Here is a 21,679-nt window from a genome sequence, read left to right as displayed (position 1 = left end):
AGAGACTGCGCCAGCTTTCCTCTCCAACATGGGCTGTGGTTTCCTTCGGCCTTGCCTTCTGCTCCTGCCCCGAACACAAGCACAAGGTCTCACTGCTAACTGCCCCAGACAACTAGCTTCGGAGGCAAAATAACAAACACAAGGAAGTTGTACAAGCCTTGGGATTATTCACCATCCTTAGAATTTTAGCTCCCTGGTTATTCAGAAAGCTGTGATGGCCACTGGGGCCCCATGGGCACTTATCTCTTAGGATGGAGTCACCAACCTCATTCCCCGAGACACTCTCTGAAGCAGGACCCAGGCTCCCTCCTTCCCAGAGGAGGCCAGCCCCCCAGGCCCGGCCCGTGCCCAGGGACAGCCCTTTGAGCTTGTTCTCAGCCTCTGCAGGGGGGGATGAAGGGAAATCCTTCATTGATTCATTCCTTAAATAGATAACATTGCCCTGGGCAAAGCCATGGGATTCTAAGGTGAATAAAAACAGACTCCTCAGCAGCTTCCTAAACAGAAGTGAAATGAGGTCTGCGGCGGCTGCTCTGGACGACTCGGCCGGTGGACGTCCTGAAGGGGGAAGAGTGAGCAGCTCTCCCCTCCCACCCCACTGCCGCCCTGGTACCCGTCAGGACCCGGAACCTGGGGGCTTGGCTGGGCTCCCCACGAGTGGATGCGGGGGAGAAAGTGGGAGGCAGGACCTGAAAACCTCTAGTAGACGAGCTCTGACCAAGACCCTGGTGGGAGGTGCTGGCCGGGCCCGTTCCAGACCCATCGCCATGGCCATCATCAGCTGTTCACGGGCGCCAGCCTCCAGCCCTCCAAGGCCACTAGCCAGACCTCCATCCCCTCCCCCTCCCCTCCGCCCTGCAGGGGTCCCGGGCAGCAAGGCCACTGCTGAGTGGGATCTTTGGGTTTGGAACCGCCGTATCACTGCCAATGCCGGTGTCTGCACCGACCAAGACAGGAATTCTCCATGTGTGCACATATGTACGTGTTGTGTGCACATATGTGTGTGTACACACGCATACTATGCACACAGGTCCATACTCTGAGCAGAGAGTGTCAATTCATTCCAGATTTACTGGAACAGACTCAATTTCACATAGTTGGACACCACAAACCCTGGAAATGGCCTAAAAATTCCAATATGATGATTTCTTTTTGCAGCACTCCTTCGGTCTTGTTCCAAAAAAAGGATTTGAGAACCAGCTTGTGGAGTTGTATGTACACTTCAGTAGGATTTTAAAATAACAAACAAGGAAAGCAGGGAGAAGGGAGAGTAAGATGACACTCGGAAATTCGCAGCTCGAGTCCCGGGCACGCTGGAGGCAGGCCACGGCGCAGCTCAGAGTTTCCAAGTATCCAGAGCTAGGAGGGGAACAAGATGACATGGACTCTTGTTCTTGAGACCTCCAGGAATTTCCCCCAAAAGTCCTGAGAAAGGAGACGTGGCATGATGCAAGGTTAGAGGGGAACAGATTCATGTTCCACATCTTAACAGTGGTTTGGTTACACAACTGACTGCATTTGTCAAAACTCACACAATTGGCCAGGCACAGTGGCTCACACCTGTAACCCCAGCACTTTGGGAGGCTGAGGCCGGAGGATTGCTTAAGGGCAGGAGTTTGAGGCTTCAGTGAGCTATGATCATGCCGCTGCATTCTAGCCTAGGCAAAAGAGTAAGCCCTGTCTCACAAAAAAAAAAAGAACAGACCCATGAACAAATATAGCTAATGATACGCCTACTGAAGGGTTTGGGGTGAAGAGACCTGACGTGGGATGTGTGTGGCAGTGATAAAACAAGTATAACAACATGTCGAATCATAGTGGTGGGCATAGGGTGTGGACTGCACAGTTCTTTCAACTTTTCTGTATGTTTAAACTTTTGTTTTTGGCAGGGGGAATCTCGCTCTGTCAACCTGGGCTGGAGTACAGTGGAGTCATCATAGCTCACTGTGACCTCAAACCCCTGGGCTCAGCCTCCCAAGGAGCCGGGACTACAGGTGCGTGCCATGACGCCCAGCTAAATTTTTCTATTTTTCGTAGAGACGGGGTCTCTTACACAGTCTGGTCCGGAACTCCTGAACTCAAGCGATCTCCCAGTCTTGGCTTCCTAAGGTGCTAGGATTACAGGCCTGGGCCACTGCACCCAGCCTGTTTGAACATTTTTATAATAAAAAGGTAGGTCTCTGCGAAATGAAGTGGGCTCTGGGAGTTATCCTCCACACCCGGAAGATTAAAGCTGTGAGTTTTGATCCCAGAGCCAGAGCTAGCAGCCGCCCTCACACTCCGAGAACCCTGCTCCTTTCCCCTGGCAGCTCCTGGGGCTCAGGGGTGCAGAGCTCTGGCTCCAGCAGAGCAGAAGCGGAGCAGACTGGCTACCTGCAGAGCACAACATCTCGGGGTTTGGGGGCTCCAAGACAAAGCTCTGAGTCAGGCCATCAGGGGCGTCTGACCTGGAACCTCTGCGCCCGCCTGCGGTGCACTTGTTTACCATACATCACGGTATGACCGTGATGATGACAGGGATCCTTTATGGGGCCTTTTCTCTCTGTCAGGCATTGTTAGGCATTTATAGCTATCATTTAATTAATGTTCAAAGGATGCCAGGAAGCCGAAGCAGGTGGTATTGTGACCTACTTTTATACACAAAAAACAGGATCCAGAGAAGTTCGGTAACTTGTATGTAACCACTGAGCTGGTAGAAAGCTGATCAGGGATTCAAAGTTACTATATTTGCCCCCACAGGGGCTGTTGGCAAGGGGGTGCCCACCTCTGCAGCCCCTTCAGGGAGGGAAGAGAAGGAAGCTACAGGGGCCGCAATGCCACCCACCCGTCCCCAGCACACCTTGTGCATCAGCCAGGGCCTGAGGGAAGGGTCCTGCCCTGGTTCAGGCTCTGGGAGCTCCGGGCCTCAGACAGGCCTGAGCAGCCCCCGGAGAGTGTGGAGGGGGAGGAGGAGGAGGGGCAAAGGAGCGGGGAGGAGTGTTTTGGTCTGTTTGTTTTAGTCAGCTTTGACAAAATGCCACAGACTGGGTAGTTTATAAACGACAGAAACTTATTTCTCTCAGTTCTGGAGGCTGGACGGCTAGGATGGAGACAGGTGTGGCAGGCTCGGTGTCTGGCGGGGGCTGCCGTCTGCTTCCTTGTTGCTGCATCCTCCAGAGGGGACAAATGCTGTGTCCTCATGTGGGGAAGAGAGGGGGCCTAGCTACTTCCCTCCAGCCCTTTGATAAGGTCACTAATCCCGAGCCTGTGGGCTCCACCCTCCTGATTTAATCACCCCAACGGCCCCACCCCTTACTACTATGGCGCTGGTGAGTAAGTGTGGACATATGCATTTGAAGGGCACTTTGGGACCATAGCAACCGGTCGCTCCCCTGGGAAGCCCGCCCCCCTTCCAGCCGGAGCCAGGCTTGCAGCCCACAGGAAGCCAGGACAGCACAGACAGGTCTACGGCCAGACCCCAGGAGCCCGGGCAGCCACCCCGCCCCTCCGACACAGCCCTGGCCCCTGGCTCCTCCAGAAGGGGCATTTCTCAGAGATGACATCAGCTCTCAGAGGTGTCTGCCTCCTGCCTACCTCCGCCCAGCAGGCAGGACCCGGAGCCCACAGCCTGGTGGGGCACCGGACCAGTGGGGACAGCACATGCTGGCTGAGCCACCCACAGAGAGATGCCCAGCGGCCTGCTCACCCCGAGGGCACGGCTTGCCTGGGCACCGCTGGACAGCAGCAGGCGGAGAGCAGGTACAACCTCCCAGGTCCCCAAGCACGTCTCAGGGCCTGTGCTTGTGCTGCTCCCTCCGTTGCCACGCCTGCCCTGCCCCGTGCCTTCTAGCAGACGCCCCACACCCTTCAAGTACCACGAGAAGCCAGCCCTGCTTCCCTGAGCCTCGCGGCGTTGTGTCCATCCTCCCGTCCGTCCTTCCTTCACAGCCCTGTCACCCCGTGCCAGCAATGTCCAGAGCTGCCCCTCTCTTCTCTTCCCCTCCCGTCCCCGTCTGCCCCCAGCTCTGGAAGGCACACGCCATGTCCCAATTCACTCTGGCCAGGGCCTCCCCTAGCACTTGGTGGGGACTTGGGAAATGTCTGCCAAGGAAAGGATGGGGACAGACGGGTAGAAAACCTGGCGGGGAAATGTCCCTATAGATCGTGCCCCTGTGTACTCGCTGCATTTGTGCTAAGGGACCCAGCCCTGGCAGCCACTCTGAGAACCATTCCTGCCCCCATCAATGTGCCTGGGAACCTCAGAATTTGGGGCCAGGGACCTTAGTCCCTTCGCCACAGGCATCGCGAGTGGAAGCCCAAGGGAGCCGGCCCCCCGCCGCAGCTGGGCCCTCCAAGAAGCCGAGGGAAGCAGCCTCCTGCCAGCGTCCAGGTACCCCCCACCCGCCCCCAGGCCTCCCGGCAGATCTCCGGACACTGGCCGGGGTGGAGAGGCCTGAGGCACTCCCAGTTCCCTCAACCTCAAAATGAGTTTAGTAAAAGGGCCAGCCCCAGGACAGGGCACCTTGAGGCTGGCGGTCAGTCAGAGAGGGCTGGCTTCTGTCCACCAGCAGGACCAGCCTGCTCTTGCTGGGGGCCCGGAACCCCCCACCCCGCCAAGGCTGGAGCGGCTTCTCGGGGGCTGTTGGGAGGATCAAATGAATCAATACGTGAAAACACCTGGGCGGTAGAAAGCGCCAATAAATGTGAGTCATTTTTAGGTTGATTATTGCGATTATTATTATTTTATTTTACTTTATTTTATTTTATTTTAGAGACAGAGTCTCACTGTGTTGCCTGGGCTAGAGTGCCGTGGCGTCAGCCTAGCTCACAGCAACCTCAAACTCCTGGGCTTAAGCAATCCTGCTGCCTCAGCCTCCCTAGTAGCTGGGACTATAGGCATGCGCCACCATGCCCGCTAATTTTTTCTATATATTTTTAGTTGGCCAATTAATTTCTTTCTAATTTTAGTAGAGACTAAGCCTCCCAGAGTGCTAGGATTACAGGCATGAGCCACCACCCCAGCCGCGATTATGATTTAGATTCAGCTGACATTCTTGAGTGCCAACCATGTGCTGGCACTAGGGACACCAGGTGAACAGGGCAGGCTCACCGCTGCCTCCAGAGGTGGGTGAGCACTGACAGCCTAAACTGGCCTGGGGGTGAGCCCAGGAAGCCTTCCTGGAGGAGGCGCTGCCCATCAAAGGTGAGTAGAAAGAAATTAACCAACGACCGAGGGCTGAGGCCCAGCTGGGAGCGCAGGGAGAGGGTAGAGGCTGGGCGGGTGCGGGAGGGAGGCCTGTGCTGGGAGGGCACTGCAGGGGCCTTGAGAGGGGCCGAGCCTCCAAGAGGGGATGTTCTAGTGGTGGTGCCCGGTGAAGGAATGAGTGAGGGAGGGAATGAATGAGGGCTCCAAAGACTGGCTGAGGTGGAAAAAACCAACTTCACCTCCTACAGCCAATGTTCCTTGGCAGCAGGGAAGGGTGACGCAGACAGGTGCCAACACATGCTGGTCCCCCTGTGCCACCCCAGGACTCGATAGTCATAGGACTAGGGTGTGTGGAAGAAGACACACTGGCCCAGAAGGGGCCAGGAGGACTGGGGCTCCCCCATCCTCGGCCGCCCCCCTCCCCCAGCCTGGGCCAGCGCCAAGCTCCCTCCCAGCTGCTGACTCAGGGCCCGCCGGCCAGCTCAGCATTCCTGCCTGGCCCCGCTGAATGCAGCTATTGAAACCCTTTGGGGGGTGGACAGGCCACAGACCACACCCCCAACCAGAGCCTTCGGCCCTGCTCTCAGGGGGCAGTGCAGGCCCTGGGGGTCAGTCAGAGGGAGCTCTGGCTGCCAGCTACTGCTCTGGGGGTGTCTGGGACCAAGGACAGTCCTGGGTAAGCTGGCTGGCATCAAAGAGGGGATCCCAGTGGGAGAGAGTCTTCCTAACACTCAGGACCGAAGGTCCTGGCATGGGTGAGCCCAGCTGGGGGAGGGGGCTGACCCTCTGCTCACGTCACAGTCCATAGGTTGGGTGCTGCAGGGCCTCTAGGAGCTGTCCCACCTTCCCCGTCAGACTGGAGTTTTCCCATTAGGGGCCACTCGAAGGGTGTGGGCTGGGTCTCCCCCATCAGACAGGGAGCTGGGCGGGGAGAGGGGTGGTTTGGAGCCTTGGCCATCAGACCCGGAGCTCCCCAGGCCCAGCCCGTGTCTCCTCCTCAGTTTAACACAAGAGTGGTATCCAGCGGCCCGCCTCAGCCTCTGCTGGTGGGTCCGGATAAAGCACCCCACCCTCCCGTCCTCCCCCACTCCTGGCCTTAGCCCCCCAAGCTGGGATCTGGCCCCTGGCCTGGCTGCGTGGGCCTGCACAGGTCAGCTGTGCTCTTTTCAGGTATGGGGGAGGGCCGGGTACCATGAAGCCGGTGCAGGTTGTCACCCTTTGGTGGATGCTACTGCTGATGTCCAGGCCGGGGACCACCAGGAAGGGGTCCCCAGAAGAGGCCTCCTTCTACTATGGAACCTTCCCTCGTGGTACGTCCACTCCTGTGTTGGTCTGCCCTCTACCCGTCTGTCTGTCTACCTTGGCTGACTTGCCAAGGAGTTTGGTTTTAGCTTCCTAACTAGTAGGATGGGAAACATACCTCCTTGTGGTTATAAAAGAACAGAAGTTCCTAACAGATTTTTTAAAAGTTATTAAAAATTATACAGATAACAAAATGCTAATAATCAGAGCTAAAATTGTGCAAAAAAAGTTTTTAATACATTTTATCTCCCCCACCCTGGCTCACATGCCCCCACTCCTAGGAGACAAGGCCCAAGTGGCTGGAGGGCGTGGTGGGAGGGGCCGCCCTGAGGCCCGGGAGGCGCAGCCCAGGGTCTGGCGAGGGGGAGCCCGGGCCAGCGTGGGTCTCCGTGGTCTCCACCGCAGGCTTCTCCTGGGGCGTGGGCAGCTCCGCCTACCAGACGGAGGGCGCCTGGGACCAGGACGGGAAAGGGCCCAGCATCTGGGACGCCTTCACGCACAGCGGGAAAGGGAAGGTGTTCGGGGACGGGACGGCAGATGTGGCCTGTGACGGCTACTACAAGGTCCAGGTGAGTGGGGGGCACCGCTAGCTGAGAGGTGGGGAGTGATGGATTGGGGGAGCCCGGGTGACAATGTCAACCCAGTGCTCTGTCAAACACCCCCTACCCCATGCACACAAAGGGGGCGGGGCGTGTGGTGGCTGGGGGTTGGGGGTCAGGGGAGCCAGAACGTGGGGGCGCGATGTAGGAGAGGAAACAGGGCCTCACCTGAGCCACGGCCTTCGTCCGCGGGACGGGCAGCAGAAGGGCCGATGCCATGGCCTCTGTAGGCCACAGTGACCTCTACTCCTGGGTCCTGCGTGGGAATGTTCCCCTGTGGAGAACCCACTTTCCTATCTGGATGGCTTCTTGGGGGACTCATCACCCACATTTATTAGAAACACCCTCAAAGTGACCCCCCATTTTATTTGACCCTTGGCATATCTCCTGCACAAAGTGGGGGCAGGTGGTACCGCCTCTGTTGTGTCGGTGAGGAAACAGGTCCTTCCTCACTCCTAGGAGCTACAGACAAGAGCGACGCCGACCTCCCCCCTCTCCCCCACCCAGGGCCCCAGTGACCTGGCCTTGCCTCCCACCCTTGTCTGCACAGGAGGACATCGTTCTGCTGCGGGAGCTGCACGTCAGCCACTACCGGTTCTCCCTGTCTTGGCCACGGCTCCTGCCCACAGGCGTCCGAGGTGAGCTGGGGCGGCCCTGCTGCGCCCAAGGGCAGCCCCTTTTGGCCACGTTGGCTTAGGGCCACCACAGAGTCCTGGGGAGGGAGACCAGCCCAGGAACATGGTTACTGATGGCAGCAGCTCCCACAGGGGCTGTCCCACTCTCGGAGACTCAGAGTGGCGGGCTGAGGGCTGAGGGTGCCTTGAAGCCTGCAAAAAGCCACAGGGCAGGAATGCCGCATTCCAGAAGGCCAAGGCCAAGGCCAAGGCCCTTCCTTGCAGAGTCCTCTTTTATTTCACCTACAGCTGAGCGAGTGAACAAGAAGGGAATCCAGTTCTACAGTGACATTATCGATGCCCTTCTGAAGAGCAACATCACCCCCATCGTGACCTTGCACCACTGGGATCTGCCACAGGTGAGGGCCGGGCCAGGTGAGAGCCCCAAGGGCAGCTCAGCTAGGCAGGAAGGGGCTGACTTGAGGACCCGGGCTTGCAAGGCGGAGGCGAGACTGGGGTCTGGACTCCGGCTCAGGACTGCGAGGTGCGAGTGAGTGAAGAGGAAATCTCCGACTCACAGTCTTGGTCCATCGGTGCTGCTGCAGATACCACAGACTAGGGAATTTATAAAGAACGGACATGGATGATATTTCTCACAGTTCTTGAGCCTGGGAAGTCCAAGATCAAGGCACTGGCAGGTTCGGTGTGTGGCGAGTGCCCATTCTCTGCTTCTGAGATGGTGCCTTACATGCTCAGTCCTCACGTGGCAGAAGGCAGAAGGACAAAAGGGGGGAAAACTCCATCAAGCTCCTTTATAAACCCGATTCACGAGGGCAGAGCCTGGCAGGTGGCTCAGCTGGAGTCTGGGGAGGAGGCAGGCGGGAAGGCGAGGGTAGCTCGGGCGCCAAGGCTCCTGTGCTGAGCTAAGCTGACTGGGAACCGGCTTTCCCCTGTGGGGAGGGGAGTCCCCCCACGCCTCTAGCTGGGGCGGGGCAGAGCAGGCTTCAGGGAGACGAATTGGAGACCTCCTTCTGGCTTCTTCCTTGGATAACTGCTCTCACTAGCCTGCCCCTTTAGCATCCCTTCAAACCCACCAAGGAGAGCGCGGCAGGTAAACTGGACAGCGTGACAAATCTTGGGAAAATCCTGCCGTGTGAGCAGGTCTTTGGCTGGGGAGAGCCCACCGCTGAGAGGCGGCCCCTGCCCCGTGACAAGGCTGCCGGGAGGTTTGGGCATCTGCACAGCTCGCAGAATTCTCATTAGAGCTTCATGCCCAGTGTCAGATCTCATTTCCTCAGAACCTGTATTCAAGGTGCTTTTCCCATTATCGGACTCCTTTCCTCTGGCAAATTTTCTTAAATATTCAACCTGTCACGCTCCTTCTAAGCACCAGAGTCTTACAATCCCTTGTTGGTGTGAGGAATGTCACACAGCTGATCTCCACATTGAAATTGCTTCATGGCTCATCACTGCCACTGTCTTCCCTGGGGCACCTGCTCCTCTGTTCCCAGCTGCTCCAGGTCAGATACGGCGGGTGGCAGAACGCCAGCATGGCCCGCTACTTCAGCGATTACGCCGACCTGTGCTTCGAGGCCTTTGGGGACCGGGTGAAGCACTGGATTACTTTCAGTGATCCTCGGGTAAGCAGGGCCCCCTCTGGGTGGGAAAGCCCACTTCCCACACCAAAGAGCTCCCTGCTGCTTCTTACGGGACCTGTGGTCCCCGCTTGCTGTCCCTGTAGGCAATGGCAGAAAAAGGCTATGAGACGGGCCACCACGCGCCGGGCCTGAAGCTCCGTGGCACCGGCCTGTACAAGGCGGCACACCACATCATCAAGGTGAGCTGGGTTCGGCCGGTGGAGGATTGAGCTCCAGCGTCAGCTCAGCCTGCGCCAGGGGTGGGAGCCTGAGCTGTCCTCTGCCGCTCCGCCTCCAAATCAGCACGTCCCATAGCACGTTCCGTTCTCTGGGGATTTACGGAAAGCGTGTCCTGTCATCCAGCACTGTGCGGGGCACTGGCTGAGATGTTATCGTGGCTGCCAAGAGCTTACAGTCTAGCCAGGGGGATGAAGCACGTACATGTGGAAATTTGTCACCTACAGATCCAAGCTGTCTTGTGAGGAATGGTGACAGGAGGAAGCGGGCATGTGACAGTGGGGGCCAAAATCTTCGATCAATGAGGGGAAGTAACTGGTGTCGATCAGGGACAGCAGTAAGAGGGCTCAGGAGTGGTCATCTGACAGCATGGACTTCAAAGGACCTGGGGTTTTTGGAGGAGGAAGGAAAAACAGTTTAGAAGCAGCAATGAAGAGCAAGGCAGGCTCTACCCTATTCCCAGGGCCGAGGTGTGCGGAGTGTGAGGGAAAGAATGGCCTTTAGGGTCAAGGAGGCATCCAGAGAAGATGCCGACAGCCACAGACCACTAGGACAGACTACAGGAAAGGCTCGAGGCAGTGGGGCAGGAACTGGGTCACATTACAGGACCTGTGTGAGGATATGGATGATGATGGCAGGGGAACAGGGATGCGAGGCTGGGGTTGGCCCCCAAGGACACTTAGCAGAAGGTGGACAATCTCTTCAAGACAAGGAGCCCCTGGGTCACATACCAGATCCTCAAACTCTTGTCAGGAAGAGAGAATTTTATTGTTCTTTCTATATTTAGCTTACGATTTCTTAAACTGTATTTAAAGGGCAGAACTCTGAATATATCTTTAATAATGAACAAGGAAGTCATTTTTCAGGACTCATCTATAAAACACAGTGAGCTAAAGAGATGTGATTCTGATACTGTTTTGACATGTTCTACTTCACTGGACAATCCCACCATTCCCTGCTTTTCTAGCTGGTCACTGCTGGCTGGCAAAGAGGGAGTGTAAAGCTGATAAACAAGGGTTCTCTGTGAATCAACAACCAAACTCCAAATTGTACAGCCTTGAGATATTCAGTTCTTCTAAATCAGTGCTTCTCAAACTTCAGCAAGCATCAGAATCATTTTATAAATGACCATTGAGAACCACTGTCCTAGACTACCTCCCATCTCTCTTAGATGCTGAATTAGCCTTTGAAATAGCCTCTTAGGCAGGCCAACGGATGGCTGGTAGAATATGAAGAGAAGGCAGCTTGGCATAGTTTAGATTCCATTTCTCAAGACTTTCAGATGCTTCGTATTTTTCTAATGTACTGAGCATTTGTGGGAAAGTACTGCCCAGGTGCTACAGAGGACAAATGGGAACCAAACAAGAAACATCAGCAAAAAATCTTAGAAACAACAACACAAAGTTGTTTATGCCAGACTTAGCCCAAATTTCATCTACAGTTCAAAGAAAAAAGGTGCCTCCAGAGGTCCAAGGACTATGGATTAGGATAATCAAGGCTGGGTTTCTGAAAATGCAGGTCTTAAGCTGGGTCTCTAGAGAGTTAGGAAGGAGAGAAAGGCCACTCCAGATTGAAAGGGAGAAAATGAACAATGAATTCTGATCCTTTTTCAGGCCCATGCCCAAGCATGGCATTCTTATAACAGCACATGGCGCAGCAAGCAACAAGGTGAGCTGTAACCCCACATATGTACTGAGAACAGACAAGTGCCCAGAGAAGCGAAGTCACTCCACCTCCCCGCCGCACACACCTTTTCTTTCTTTCCTCATAAGGTCTGGTGGGGATTTCACTGAACTGCGACTGGGGGGAACCTGTGGACATTGGTAATCCCAAGGACGTAGAGGCTGCGGAGAGATACCTACAGTTCTGCCTGGGCTGGTTTGCCAACCCCATCTATGCTGGTGATTACCCCCAAGTCATGAAGGACCATATTGGTGAGCCAAGTCGCATTTTCAAACTCCAGATACCACTGCAACAGTTGTTGGGCCCAAGTGAAACGAGCAAAAGTTCACTAGACTTGGGCAGGGCAAAGAATTGAAAACTAGTTATTTGAATTGGCAGGGAGGGACCCAGAAAAAATCCCTACCCCTGGAAACTGAGAACTTTCAGACTCAGGAAAAAAAAAATTGGCAGTTCTTTGGGCTGCTCTCATGTCCTGCTGTCCCGTGTCTCCTCCTGCTCCACTCCCCTTCCGCTGCAGACAAGTAAGAGAGGAGTCAGATGCTATCACAGGCCAGGGGCAGTTCTAGTGTCGGTTCTTTCTGTTGTTGGAGGAATACTTTCCAAGCTCTGGTTTCCAGAGTGTCGGAGAAAGAATAAATGTAGGTAAAGCTCACAGGGCTATATCAGTTTGGATGCTTTTAACTGCCACATAACAAAAAATTCCACCTAAAATGGCTTAAAAAGTAGGGAATTTATCATCTCATCTGAGTCCAGAAGAAGGTGACCCAGGGCAAGTTAATCCAGCCCGCAGGGATGTCTTTTTTGTTGTTGTTGCCCATGCTAGAGTGAGTGCTATGGAGTCAGCCTAGCTCACAGCAACCTCAATCTCCTGGGCTCAAGCGATCCTTCTGCCTCAACCTCCCGAGTAGCTGGGACTACAGGCATGCGTGCCACCACGCTCAGCTAATTGTTTTGGAATTTATATTTTTAGTTGGTCAATTAAATTCTCTCTAGTTTTAGTAGAGACGGGGTCTCACTCAGGCTGGTTTCGAACTTCTGACCTTGAGCGATCTGCCCGCCTCAGCCTCCCAGAGTGCTAGGATTACAGGCGTGAGCCACCACGCCCAGCCTTGCAGGGATGTCTTTGAGGACCAGGCTCATGCCATCTTTCCACTCTGGCACTGCTAGCCCCTCAAGCACTCCCCGTAGCCACAGGCCAGCGTCTCCAGGCATCACATCTTTACACATCAACACTCAAAAAAAAGACAGAAAAAGGAAATTGCTTTGTCATGTTTGCTTTTTTTTTGCCATTTTTTTATCCTGGCAAAATACACATAACAACAAAATTTACCATAGCAACCATTTTTAAGTGTACAGTTTAGTGGAATTAAATACATTCATAATGTGCAACTATCACCATTCTCCATCTCTAACACTCTTTTCATCTTGTAAAACGAACTTTATGCCTGTTAAACAGTAACTCTCCCATTCTTCCCTTCCCCAGCCCCTGCCAGCCACCATTCTGCTTTCTGTCTCTATGATTCTGACTACTCTAAGTACCTCATATAAGTGGAATCATACAGTATTTTTCTGTGTGTGGCTGGCTTATTTTACTTAGCATAATGTCCTCAAGGTTCATCCCTTTTGTAACAGGTCAGAATTTCCTTCCTTTTTAAGGCTAACATTCCATTGTATGTATATACCGTAGATTGCTTACCCATTCATCTATCCAAGCGGGTTGCTTCCATGTTTTAGCTATTATGAATAATGCTATGAACATGAGTATACAAATATCTTTAAGTTCACCTTCCAACTCTTGGGTACATAAGCAGAAGTGGAACTGCTGAATCGTAAAGTAAATGCTAATTTACTAAATTGTTAATTTTTGAGTAATCACCATACTGTTTTCAACAATGGCTGTACCATTTTACCTTCCCAGCAATAGTGCACAGCATTCCAATTACTTCATATCCTCACCAACACTTATTTTTTTTATATTAATAGTAGCTATCCTAATAGATGTGAGGTAGTATCTCCGTTGTAGTTTTGATTTGCATTTCCCTAATGATTAGTGATGCTGAGCATCTTTTCATGTGCTTATTGTCCATTTGTATATCTTCTTTGGAAATAATGTTACTTCAAGTTCTTCACCCATTTTTGAATAGAGTTGTTTTTGTTGTTGAGTTTTAGGTTATATATATATTATGGATATTAATCTTTTATCAGATATGTGACTTGCAAATATTTTATCCTATTCTGTGGGTTGCCTATTTACTGTTGATAGTCTTTCCATGCACAAATTTTTAAAATTTTCATGAAGTCCAATGTACCTATTTTTTCTTTGGTTGCCTGTGCCTTTGGTACCAGAGCTAAGAAATAATTGCCAAATCCAAAGTCATAAAGCTTTTGCCCTGTTTTCTTCTAAATTTTACAGTTTTAGGTTTTATATTTAGGCCTCTGATCCATATTGCGTTTTTTATATGGTGTTGGTTAAGAGTCCAACTTCATTCTTTTGCATTTGGATATCCAGTTGCTAGCATCATTTGCTGAAGACTGTCCTTTCCCCATTGAATGGTCTTGGTACCCTTGTCAAGTCATTTGACCAAATACATGAGGGTTTATTTCTAGGCTGTCCTTCCTATTCTACTGGTCTTTATGCCAATACCACACTGTTTTGATTACTGTAGCTTTGTGGTAAGTTTTAAAATCAGCAAGTGTGACTCTTCCAGCTTTGTTCTTCTTTTTCAATATTGTTTTGGCTTGTCAGAGTCCCTTGAAATTTCATTGGAATTTTTGGATGAGTTTTTCTATTTCTGCAAGAAACATCAGTGGGATTTTGACAGGGATTACATTCAACCTTTAAATCACTTTGTATATTTACTGCATCTTAATAATATTAAGAACGTGGTATGTTTCCATTTATTTATGTTTTCTTTCATTTCTTTAAGCAATGTTTTATAGTTTTTACTGTACAAGTCTTTTACCTCCTTGGTTAATTCCTAAGTATTTTATTCTTTTTGATGCTACTGTGACATTTTCTTAATTTCCTTTTCAGATTGTTCATTGTTAGAGAATGCAACTGATTTTTCTGTGTTCCCTCTGTATCCTGTTCAATTGCTGAATTCATTTATTAACTCTAACAGGATTTTTATAGAATCTTTAGGGTTTTCTACATATATGTAGATCATATAATCTGTGAACAGATAAAATTTTACTTTTTCCTTTCCAATTTGGATACCTTTTATTTCTTTTTCTTGCCTAATTACTCTGGTTAGAACACCCATTACCACATTGAATAAAAATGGTAAACGCGGGCATCCTTGCCTTGTTGCTCTTAGCTGATTTTAAGAACAAGGAAAATCTTCCCCTAAAACAGCTTTTATCTTCAGCTGACTTCCTTCCCTTCATGCTTCAAGGGACAGAGCTGTCACATACTCAGCTGATGCCCTAGACCACCATGACTAGGGCCCCAGATGCTGAGGAGGGACCGGGACTCCTATAAGGAGGTGGTCCCTTGGAAGGTGGTGAGGAAGAAGGCAAGAAAGACAGGCATGGAACTACTGGGTAGGCCACCAGCAGTGTCTGGCCCTGGGAATCTAAACATATTATCTCTGATAAGAAAGAGGCAAGGATAACATTGAAATAGGTTACAATTTCACACAAGGCTATTTTAGATGTTTGACTAAGAATAGTCAACATTTCGAAAATTTCCCTTTCCAAAGCACCATTTATCAGACTTATCTAGAATAGGAAGCATCAAGTTCTAATTCCAACTCTGCCATCAACTAGTGAGTGACTGTGGGCAAGGTGCTTTACCTTTTTGGGTCTCAATCTTGTCATCTGGAAATGAAGGCATTAAACAAAATCTTTAAAAATCTTTTGGCAATAACCAGTTCTGTGACATGTCTACACACATACATTCAAAATCCTGCGAATAATTTCCTCAAGATACACAAGGAAAAAGCCTTCATGACGGGACACTGCCCATGTCCCTGCAGATACACATTATCATTCACACAGTGCATCCGCTCTCTTGGGATCCTCAAGAGGCCACTGCAGGTGCCTCAACAGGATTGCACAGAAAAGCCAGATTTGTCAGAGAGCAGTTCTTGGGCTTAAGGTCAATAATCCCAGCCCTTACCCACTCCAATTTCGTGATGATACAAGTGGGAAAGGGACTGAATTTTTCCTTTGTACCATGTGGAAAGAATCCTCTAAGCAGTTTAAATTTACTTAGGTAGTGAAAGCATTCTGCCTGAAATTGTGTTGTCAACTTCTAGGCCTCTTGGAAGAACTCTTTTACTCACAATAAATGTATGAACAAAAGTAACTCTAGACCCATGCTGCCCAATAGAACTTTCCACAATAATAGAAATGTCCTATATCTGCATTGTCTAGTATGATAGCCTCTAGCCACCTGTGTCTATTTAAATTATTCTAAAACTTTTTTTAGCATAGATTATACAAGGATATGTTTCAAATTTTTTAAAGTACACGGTGAAAAGTTAACCCTCCCACCCCTCCCCTGCTTCCATCCTCGGCAGAAGGAAGTATACTTTGCATGTGTGAGCAAAAACATTGCTATTTGGTCAGTGTGTGTACTTATTAATATAGGCAACACTCAACCTTTTTTTTCACATAAACATATATCTTGCCAATCTTTCTGTGTTAGTATATACAGCACTGCTTCATTTGTTCTAATGGCTTCACAATGTTGTACTGATGAATATTTCATCATTTATTTAACCAGTTCCTGCTGACAGACATGTTGTTTCCAATCTTTTGTTATTCAGTCTACAATAAAGATCCTTGTACACACATTCTTTCACATACATGAGTTACCTGTAGGATAAACAGATTTTGGTCGGGCGTGGTGGCTCACACCTGTAATGCTAGCACTTTGGGAGGTCGAGGCAGGAGGATCAAAGTCAGAAGTTCGAAACCAGTCTGAGCAAGAGTGGAGACCCTGTCTCTACTAAAAATAGAAAGAAATTAATTGGCCAACTAAAAATATATAGAAAAATTAGCTGGGCATGGTGGCGCATGCCTGTAGTCCCAGCTACTTGGGAAGAGGAGGCAGGAGGATCGCTTGAGCCCAGGAGTCTGAGGTTGCTGTGAGCTAGGCTGATGCCACGGCACTCTAGCCAGGGCAACAGAGTGAGACTCTGTCTCAAAAAAACAAAACAGCTTTGGAATTGGTTGGTGAAAGGAAATACACTTTTAAAATTTTGAAAGATAGGATAAAAATGCCCAACAGAGAGGTTGTGTCAGCTTATACTATCCACAATGGACGAACATGTCCATGTCCCTTCTATACCATCAGTGTCCTTCCATTTCCCTTCCCAGAGGCAATTAAAATTACCAATTTTTGATGTAAGGAATAATATGGTCCAACCCTACTTTTTCCCAGATGGCTACCCAGTTGTGTATACACCACTTATCGAGTAATCTGTGAAAATATTACTTTTAAGCAATATAAACCTTTAAATTTTTTGGATAGTATTTACATTTCAAAATTCCAGCTTCAAAAGCTAGGTTATATTTTCCATGCAGATGAATCCTGAAGTCCAGCTTTTATGTCAACATGTCACTATCATCAGAACACATAACAAAGTGGTTGTGACAAAATGATACTTTGTTAAATCTACTTTTCTCTCTCAACAGGAAGAAAGAGTACAGAGCAAGGCCTGGATATGTCCAGGTTACCAGTGTTCTCACTCCAGGAGAAGAGCTACATTAAAGGCACATCTGATTTCTTGGGATTAGGTCATTTTACTACTCGATACATCACAGAAAGGAACTACCCCTCCCGCCAGGGGCCCAGCTACCAGAATGATCGTGACTTAATAGAACTGGTTGACCCAAACTGGCCAGATCTGGGGTCTAAATGGCTATATTCTGTGCCGTGGGGATTTAGGAGGCTCCTCAACTTTGCTAAGGTGATTATGACATTAAACTATTTAAAGGACATTTAGACCTGAATTCATGTTCTCACAGCTTAAGCTCGGGTGCCTGCATTTGAAAGTTAACAAAACAGAATAAACCTAGTTTCTCATATTTCAGAGGCTATCAAAATATAGGCCTTACAGACTAGTGTCTACTATGAATAATCATTTTTATGTATATAACTTTAGCTAAAAGTCTTATCTCAAATTTATTTTGCTATCCTTCTCACCTAAAATGAAAAATGTGGGAAAGAACAAGACCTAAAGTACATTTCCCCTTCAACAATGCTAATGTACTGAGATATTCTTTCATATGAACTTGCCTCCTGCCTACATTTATCTCTACACAAACATATTATCTGACATCTACTATATAAATGCTAAAAGACTCTCAATTAGAATGTGACAGGCTTAAATATGCATTCCTACACGAGCTTCTGACTCAGAAACCTACCTATAAGTCAGAATTTTTAAGATATTCTTTACTATGACTTACTTTCAGACTCAATATGGTGATCCTCCCATATATGTGACAGAAAATGGAGCATCTCAAAAATTACAGTGTACTCAATTATGTGATGAATGGAGAATTCAATACCTTAAAGGATACATAAATGAAATGCTAAAAGGTGAGATACAAACCAAGACTGTCTTCACTTATTTTTGTATTTAACTAAACAAAATTTGATAACACACATGATCAACTAAAAAAACGTGCTAAATCTTATAAATAAAATCATTTTAATATTCACAATATTGTTTTTCTAAATAAATGAAATATATTAAAAATGGAATAAATGTCTTTGCAGCTATAAAAGACGGTGCTAATATAAAAGGGTATACTTCCTGGTCTCTGTTGGATAAGTTTGAATGGGAGAAGGGATACTCAGAAAGATATGGATTCTACTATGTTGAATTTAATGACAGAAATAAGCCTCGCTATCCAAAGGCATCAGTTCAATACTACAAGAAAATTATCGCTGCCAATGGGTTTCCCAATCCAAGAGAGGTATGCCTAATTATCATGTTATTTGCTCTCAATTTTAGAAGAGCTAGGCAGCAGGAGCACACAAAGAGCTTGGCAAGCATCTTTCCTCCATGAAAGAAGACAGGGGTGTGCAGTATGGCCCCTTTGTCTCTTCTCCACTTCTCACCACCCCTTTGCTCATTTGCTTAGAATGGAGCAAGCATGCCTTAAACTTCCACCTAACACATAGAACATTAAGGGCATGACTAGAAGTTAGGCAGGAGTCCCAGTTGCTTTAGATTATGATAGGGCAAAATCAAGAGACTCTAGTTAAATGTTATTCTAAATATGCCTTAATGCAAACAAATACTACCTGCTCTTCAATATATGTAAAAACAGTTAAGTAAATTGAATGTATAATGAGCATACCATTTTCATTTATTTTCCCATCAAACAACAAAACCACACAAACATACTGGCTCCAAAAAATTAGATTAAAAATAGTCAAACTTAATAATCCTTTAGAACCTACCAAACATTTTCAATAGCCTACCAATTTTTCTATAAGCCCTCTATATGTTGCTGCACCTATTGGAAGGGAATATAAATTATAATTTACAGTATAATTTTAAAAAATAAATCTCACTTTTTTACCAAAATTATTTTAAGGTGAGCGCAGTAGGACTATAAATGGAAGCAGTGATGGATAGCGATGAGGAATTCGCTACTTTTACATTATTAGAAAAGCACTAGGTTGTACCCTCCTCAAGAATAAAGGCTCTGTTCTTTGACTCCTTCACTATAATCCACTTAGATGTGCAATAAGTATTAACCAAATTAAACTATTGGAAGATTTTTTAAATATTTATTTTTACTACACATTTATTCCAAAAATGATTTGAAAACAGCAAAAAATTAATCCAATACATTACTTAACAAGTGGGTTCTTATTATTAGGTGGAAAGTTGGCACCTCAAAGCCTTGGAAACTTGCTCTATCAACAACCAGATGCTTGCTCTAGGTGAGTATACTTTAATTCTTTTGTCAATTAAACTATATAATTATACATATAATGACATTACCAAAATCTCAAAATGTGGAACTACCTGAAGTCAATCTTCCAAAACCATTTATAATTAAAAACGAGGCCAGGCTCAGTAGCTCATGCCTATAATCTCAGCACTTTGGGAGGCCAAGGCAGGAGGATTACTTCCTGGCCAGGAACAACAGTGAGACTGGCCTGGGTAACAGCGAGACACCAGCTCTACAGAAAAAAAAAAAAAAAAAAAATTAGTCAGGCATGGTGGCACATGCCTGTAGTCCCAGCTATGTGGGAGGCTGAGGCAGGAGCATTTCTTGAGCTCAGGAGTTTGAAGCTGCAGTGAGCTATGATGATGCCACTGCACTCTAGGCCAAGCAACAAAGCAAGACTTTGTCTCAAAAAAAAAAGGATTTTTTTTCTTTACTTTGAAACAATCAAATTTCTATTTTATAAGCATTTTAAATATAAAAACATCTACCATGAAAAAAATATTTTATCTATTCTAATCTTACCTTTCCTGAATACTACAGTAAATTTATATATCTATTGTTTTTGTTATAGTAGGGTTGTGGAAGGAGGGGAAAAGTCAACTATTATACCAAATGGAACGAAGAAATGCCAAAGTACACTCCAGATCTTATATCTGCTCATTCAGCAAGTAAATATCAAGCACTCACTGCTTGCTAGGGAGTGTTTTAAGCCCTGGAGATTTAGTAATGAACAAAAGGAGGTCCCTACCCTCATAGAAGGCATCTTTTCTTACACAATGGGATCTAAAAGGATCAAAGACATAGAATAACCAAAATGCAACTATGCATCAAGAAATACCAACAGATATCATTCGTTTCTTTGAATTTTTTCTTTGTATCTCCATAAGGGCAATCAGAGAAATAAAATTCCTGTTTTGACAAACTCATCTTTGACGTGGTATCAGAGGTAGAAAGTACAAGACTAAACCCTACCAATCCAGCTATTTTTATAGACCAATATATCAACATGCAGGAACTCCCACTCCAAAATCTAAATATTAATAACTAGGCAATATTAAGGATATATATTCTATTAAACTAAAATAAACTGAATGTACAGACATGATAGGGAATTTATTGATGAGCCTATGAATACCACAAGAGCATGTCCTGTGCCTTATTTAATTCAGAACCAGAGTGCACAGCATAGAACCTAAAAGTGAGTATTACATAAATGGCCACTACTATATTAATGCACATGAAATATGCTTATCATCTAACTCTTAATGATTAGCTATGCAAGAATTACCATAAAAAATTTCAATACAGAAATTCCTATACCTCCTAAGACAGACAATAACATCTTTTAAAGGTTGGAAATGTTTCCCAAAGATTTTTCTTTGAGAAATACCCCCAATAAAAATTATAAGAACCATAGAATATGGCTGCTAATATTCTAAGATTAACTGATGGTAAGTATAAGTATTGAGAGACATTTAGACTTTATTACAGTACCTGCGGAAAAAAAACAAATTTAGGCATTCTTTATCTCATATTTTCTGAAATATTTTACAAAGTTCTCACATAATTTTTAAAGAACATTTAATTCACCAGGTTCTAATTTATGGCAAATGAGAGTAATTAGAAAATTAGATGCCATTTTTCAAGTTATTCAATACAGTTAAAAATTTTAGGATGAGGATGTATTTGCTAAAATGATCATATTCTCATTCGTGGTGGTTGTTCTCTTTACAATTCCAGAACCGTTGTTAAGTCACATGCAGATGGTTACGGAGATTGTGGTACCTACAGTCTGCACGCTCTGTGTACTTATTGCTGCTGTTCTCCTAATGCTCCTCCTGAGGAGGCCGAGCTGAGACAGGACTATCAATTTTGGAGCTTCATCTTTCATAGATCTTCAGGATCTTCCTCTCTTTTCTGCTTTGAAGGTTTACATATATTTCTGTTTTCAGGCTCTACAATAACTAACTTTTTTCTTTTTCTCATTCTTTTTGGCTTATGCTGGGATTTAAGAATTAGAAAATAAAAATAAGCATAAATGAAACAAAAATCACTTGTAATCCCACCCCTCCCAAATGTTAAGATTTTGCTGTATATTATGATCCCATTTTACAAAAATGGGATCATAGTATACAAACTATTTTGTGACTTGATATTTTTTCATATTTAAAGCTGTCCAGAAATATTACTTTAATGTATAAATTATTGCCATCTCAGCACTGTCCTATACATGATGGATAGACTCAATCTATAGATAACAATCCTTTCAGGTTATAAATACTATTAGCCAACAAGGGAAAAGCACTAGAAGGATACCAAGTAAATGAGCATATACACTTTTCTGAGTAAACTTCGTACACTAAATTCAACTCACTTCACTCAATGAAATACCTCAAAGAACTACTTAAGGTATTAAATATATATTTATTTATTCTCTAGGTAACTAGATATTTTGTTTTTTAAAATAAAGGTCCATTTTATTCTTAACTATGTTAAAAT

General features: G+C 46.9%; 3 protein-coding genes across 3 annotated transcripts in view; 2 read left to right on the top strand and 1 right to left on the bottom strand.

Moving 5' to 3' along the window:
* RPL4 (ribosomal protein L4) overlaps positions 1-21,679 on the top strand; it is a 182,388-nt gene that overhangs the window by 120,323 nt on the left and 40,386 nt on the right. The window lies entirely within an intron of this gene.
* Positions 6,378-21,036, top strand: LCTL (lactase like). Its single transcript, XM_012758614.3, has 13 exons — positions 6,378-6,495; positions 6,893-7,056; positions 7,637-7,724; positions 8,010-8,119; positions 9,212-9,340; positions 9,442-9,537; positions 11,188-11,242; positions 11,347-11,508; positions 16,901-17,175; positions 17,684-17,810; positions 17,991-18,190; positions 19,106-19,169; positions 20,921-21,036. The coding sequence occupies exons 1-13, from the start codon at positions 6,378-6,380 to the stop codon at positions 21,034-21,036; spliced, it is 1,704 nt and encodes a 567-aa protein (XP_012614068.1).
* ZWILCH (zwilch kinetochore protein) overlaps positions 20,190-21,679 on the bottom strand; it is a 36,918-nt gene continuing 35,428 nt past the window's right edge. Inside the window, exon 19 of the mRNA XM_012758610.3 lies at positions 20,190-21,181. The gene's annotated coding sequence lies outside the window, so the exon portion shown is untranslated. The remainder of the gene's footprint in view (positions 21,182-21,679) is intronic.

This window comes from Microcebus murinus, chromosome 6 (assembly GCF_040939455.1).
Source record: "Microcebus murinus isolate Inina chromosome 6, M.murinus_Inina_mat1.0, whole genome shotgun sequence".
NCBI classification, from domain to species: domain Eukaryota; kingdom Metazoa; phylum Chordata; class Mammalia; order Primates; family Cheirogaleidae; genus Microcebus; species Microcebus murinus.
Note: the sequence above shows the minus strand (reverse complement) of the source record. Positions and strands in the feature narration are given on the sequence as shown.

What these genes read in the sequence shown, in the direction of transcription:
- LCTL (XM_012758614.3), top strand. Translation starts at nt 6,378, where the DNA reads ATGAAGCCGGTGCAGGTTGTCACCCTTTGGTGGATGCTACTGCTGATG. An exon ending in ACCACTGGGATCTGCCACAG is followed by an intron (nt 8,120 to 9,211) that starts GTGAGGGCCGGG and finishes CTCTGTTCCCAG; the next exon opens with CTGCTCCAGGTCAGATACGG. An exon ending in TTACTTTCAGTGATCCTCGG is followed by an intron (nt 9,341 to 9,441) that starts GTAAGCAGGGCC and finishes CTGTCCCTGTAG; the next exon opens with GCAATGGCAGAAAAAGGCTA.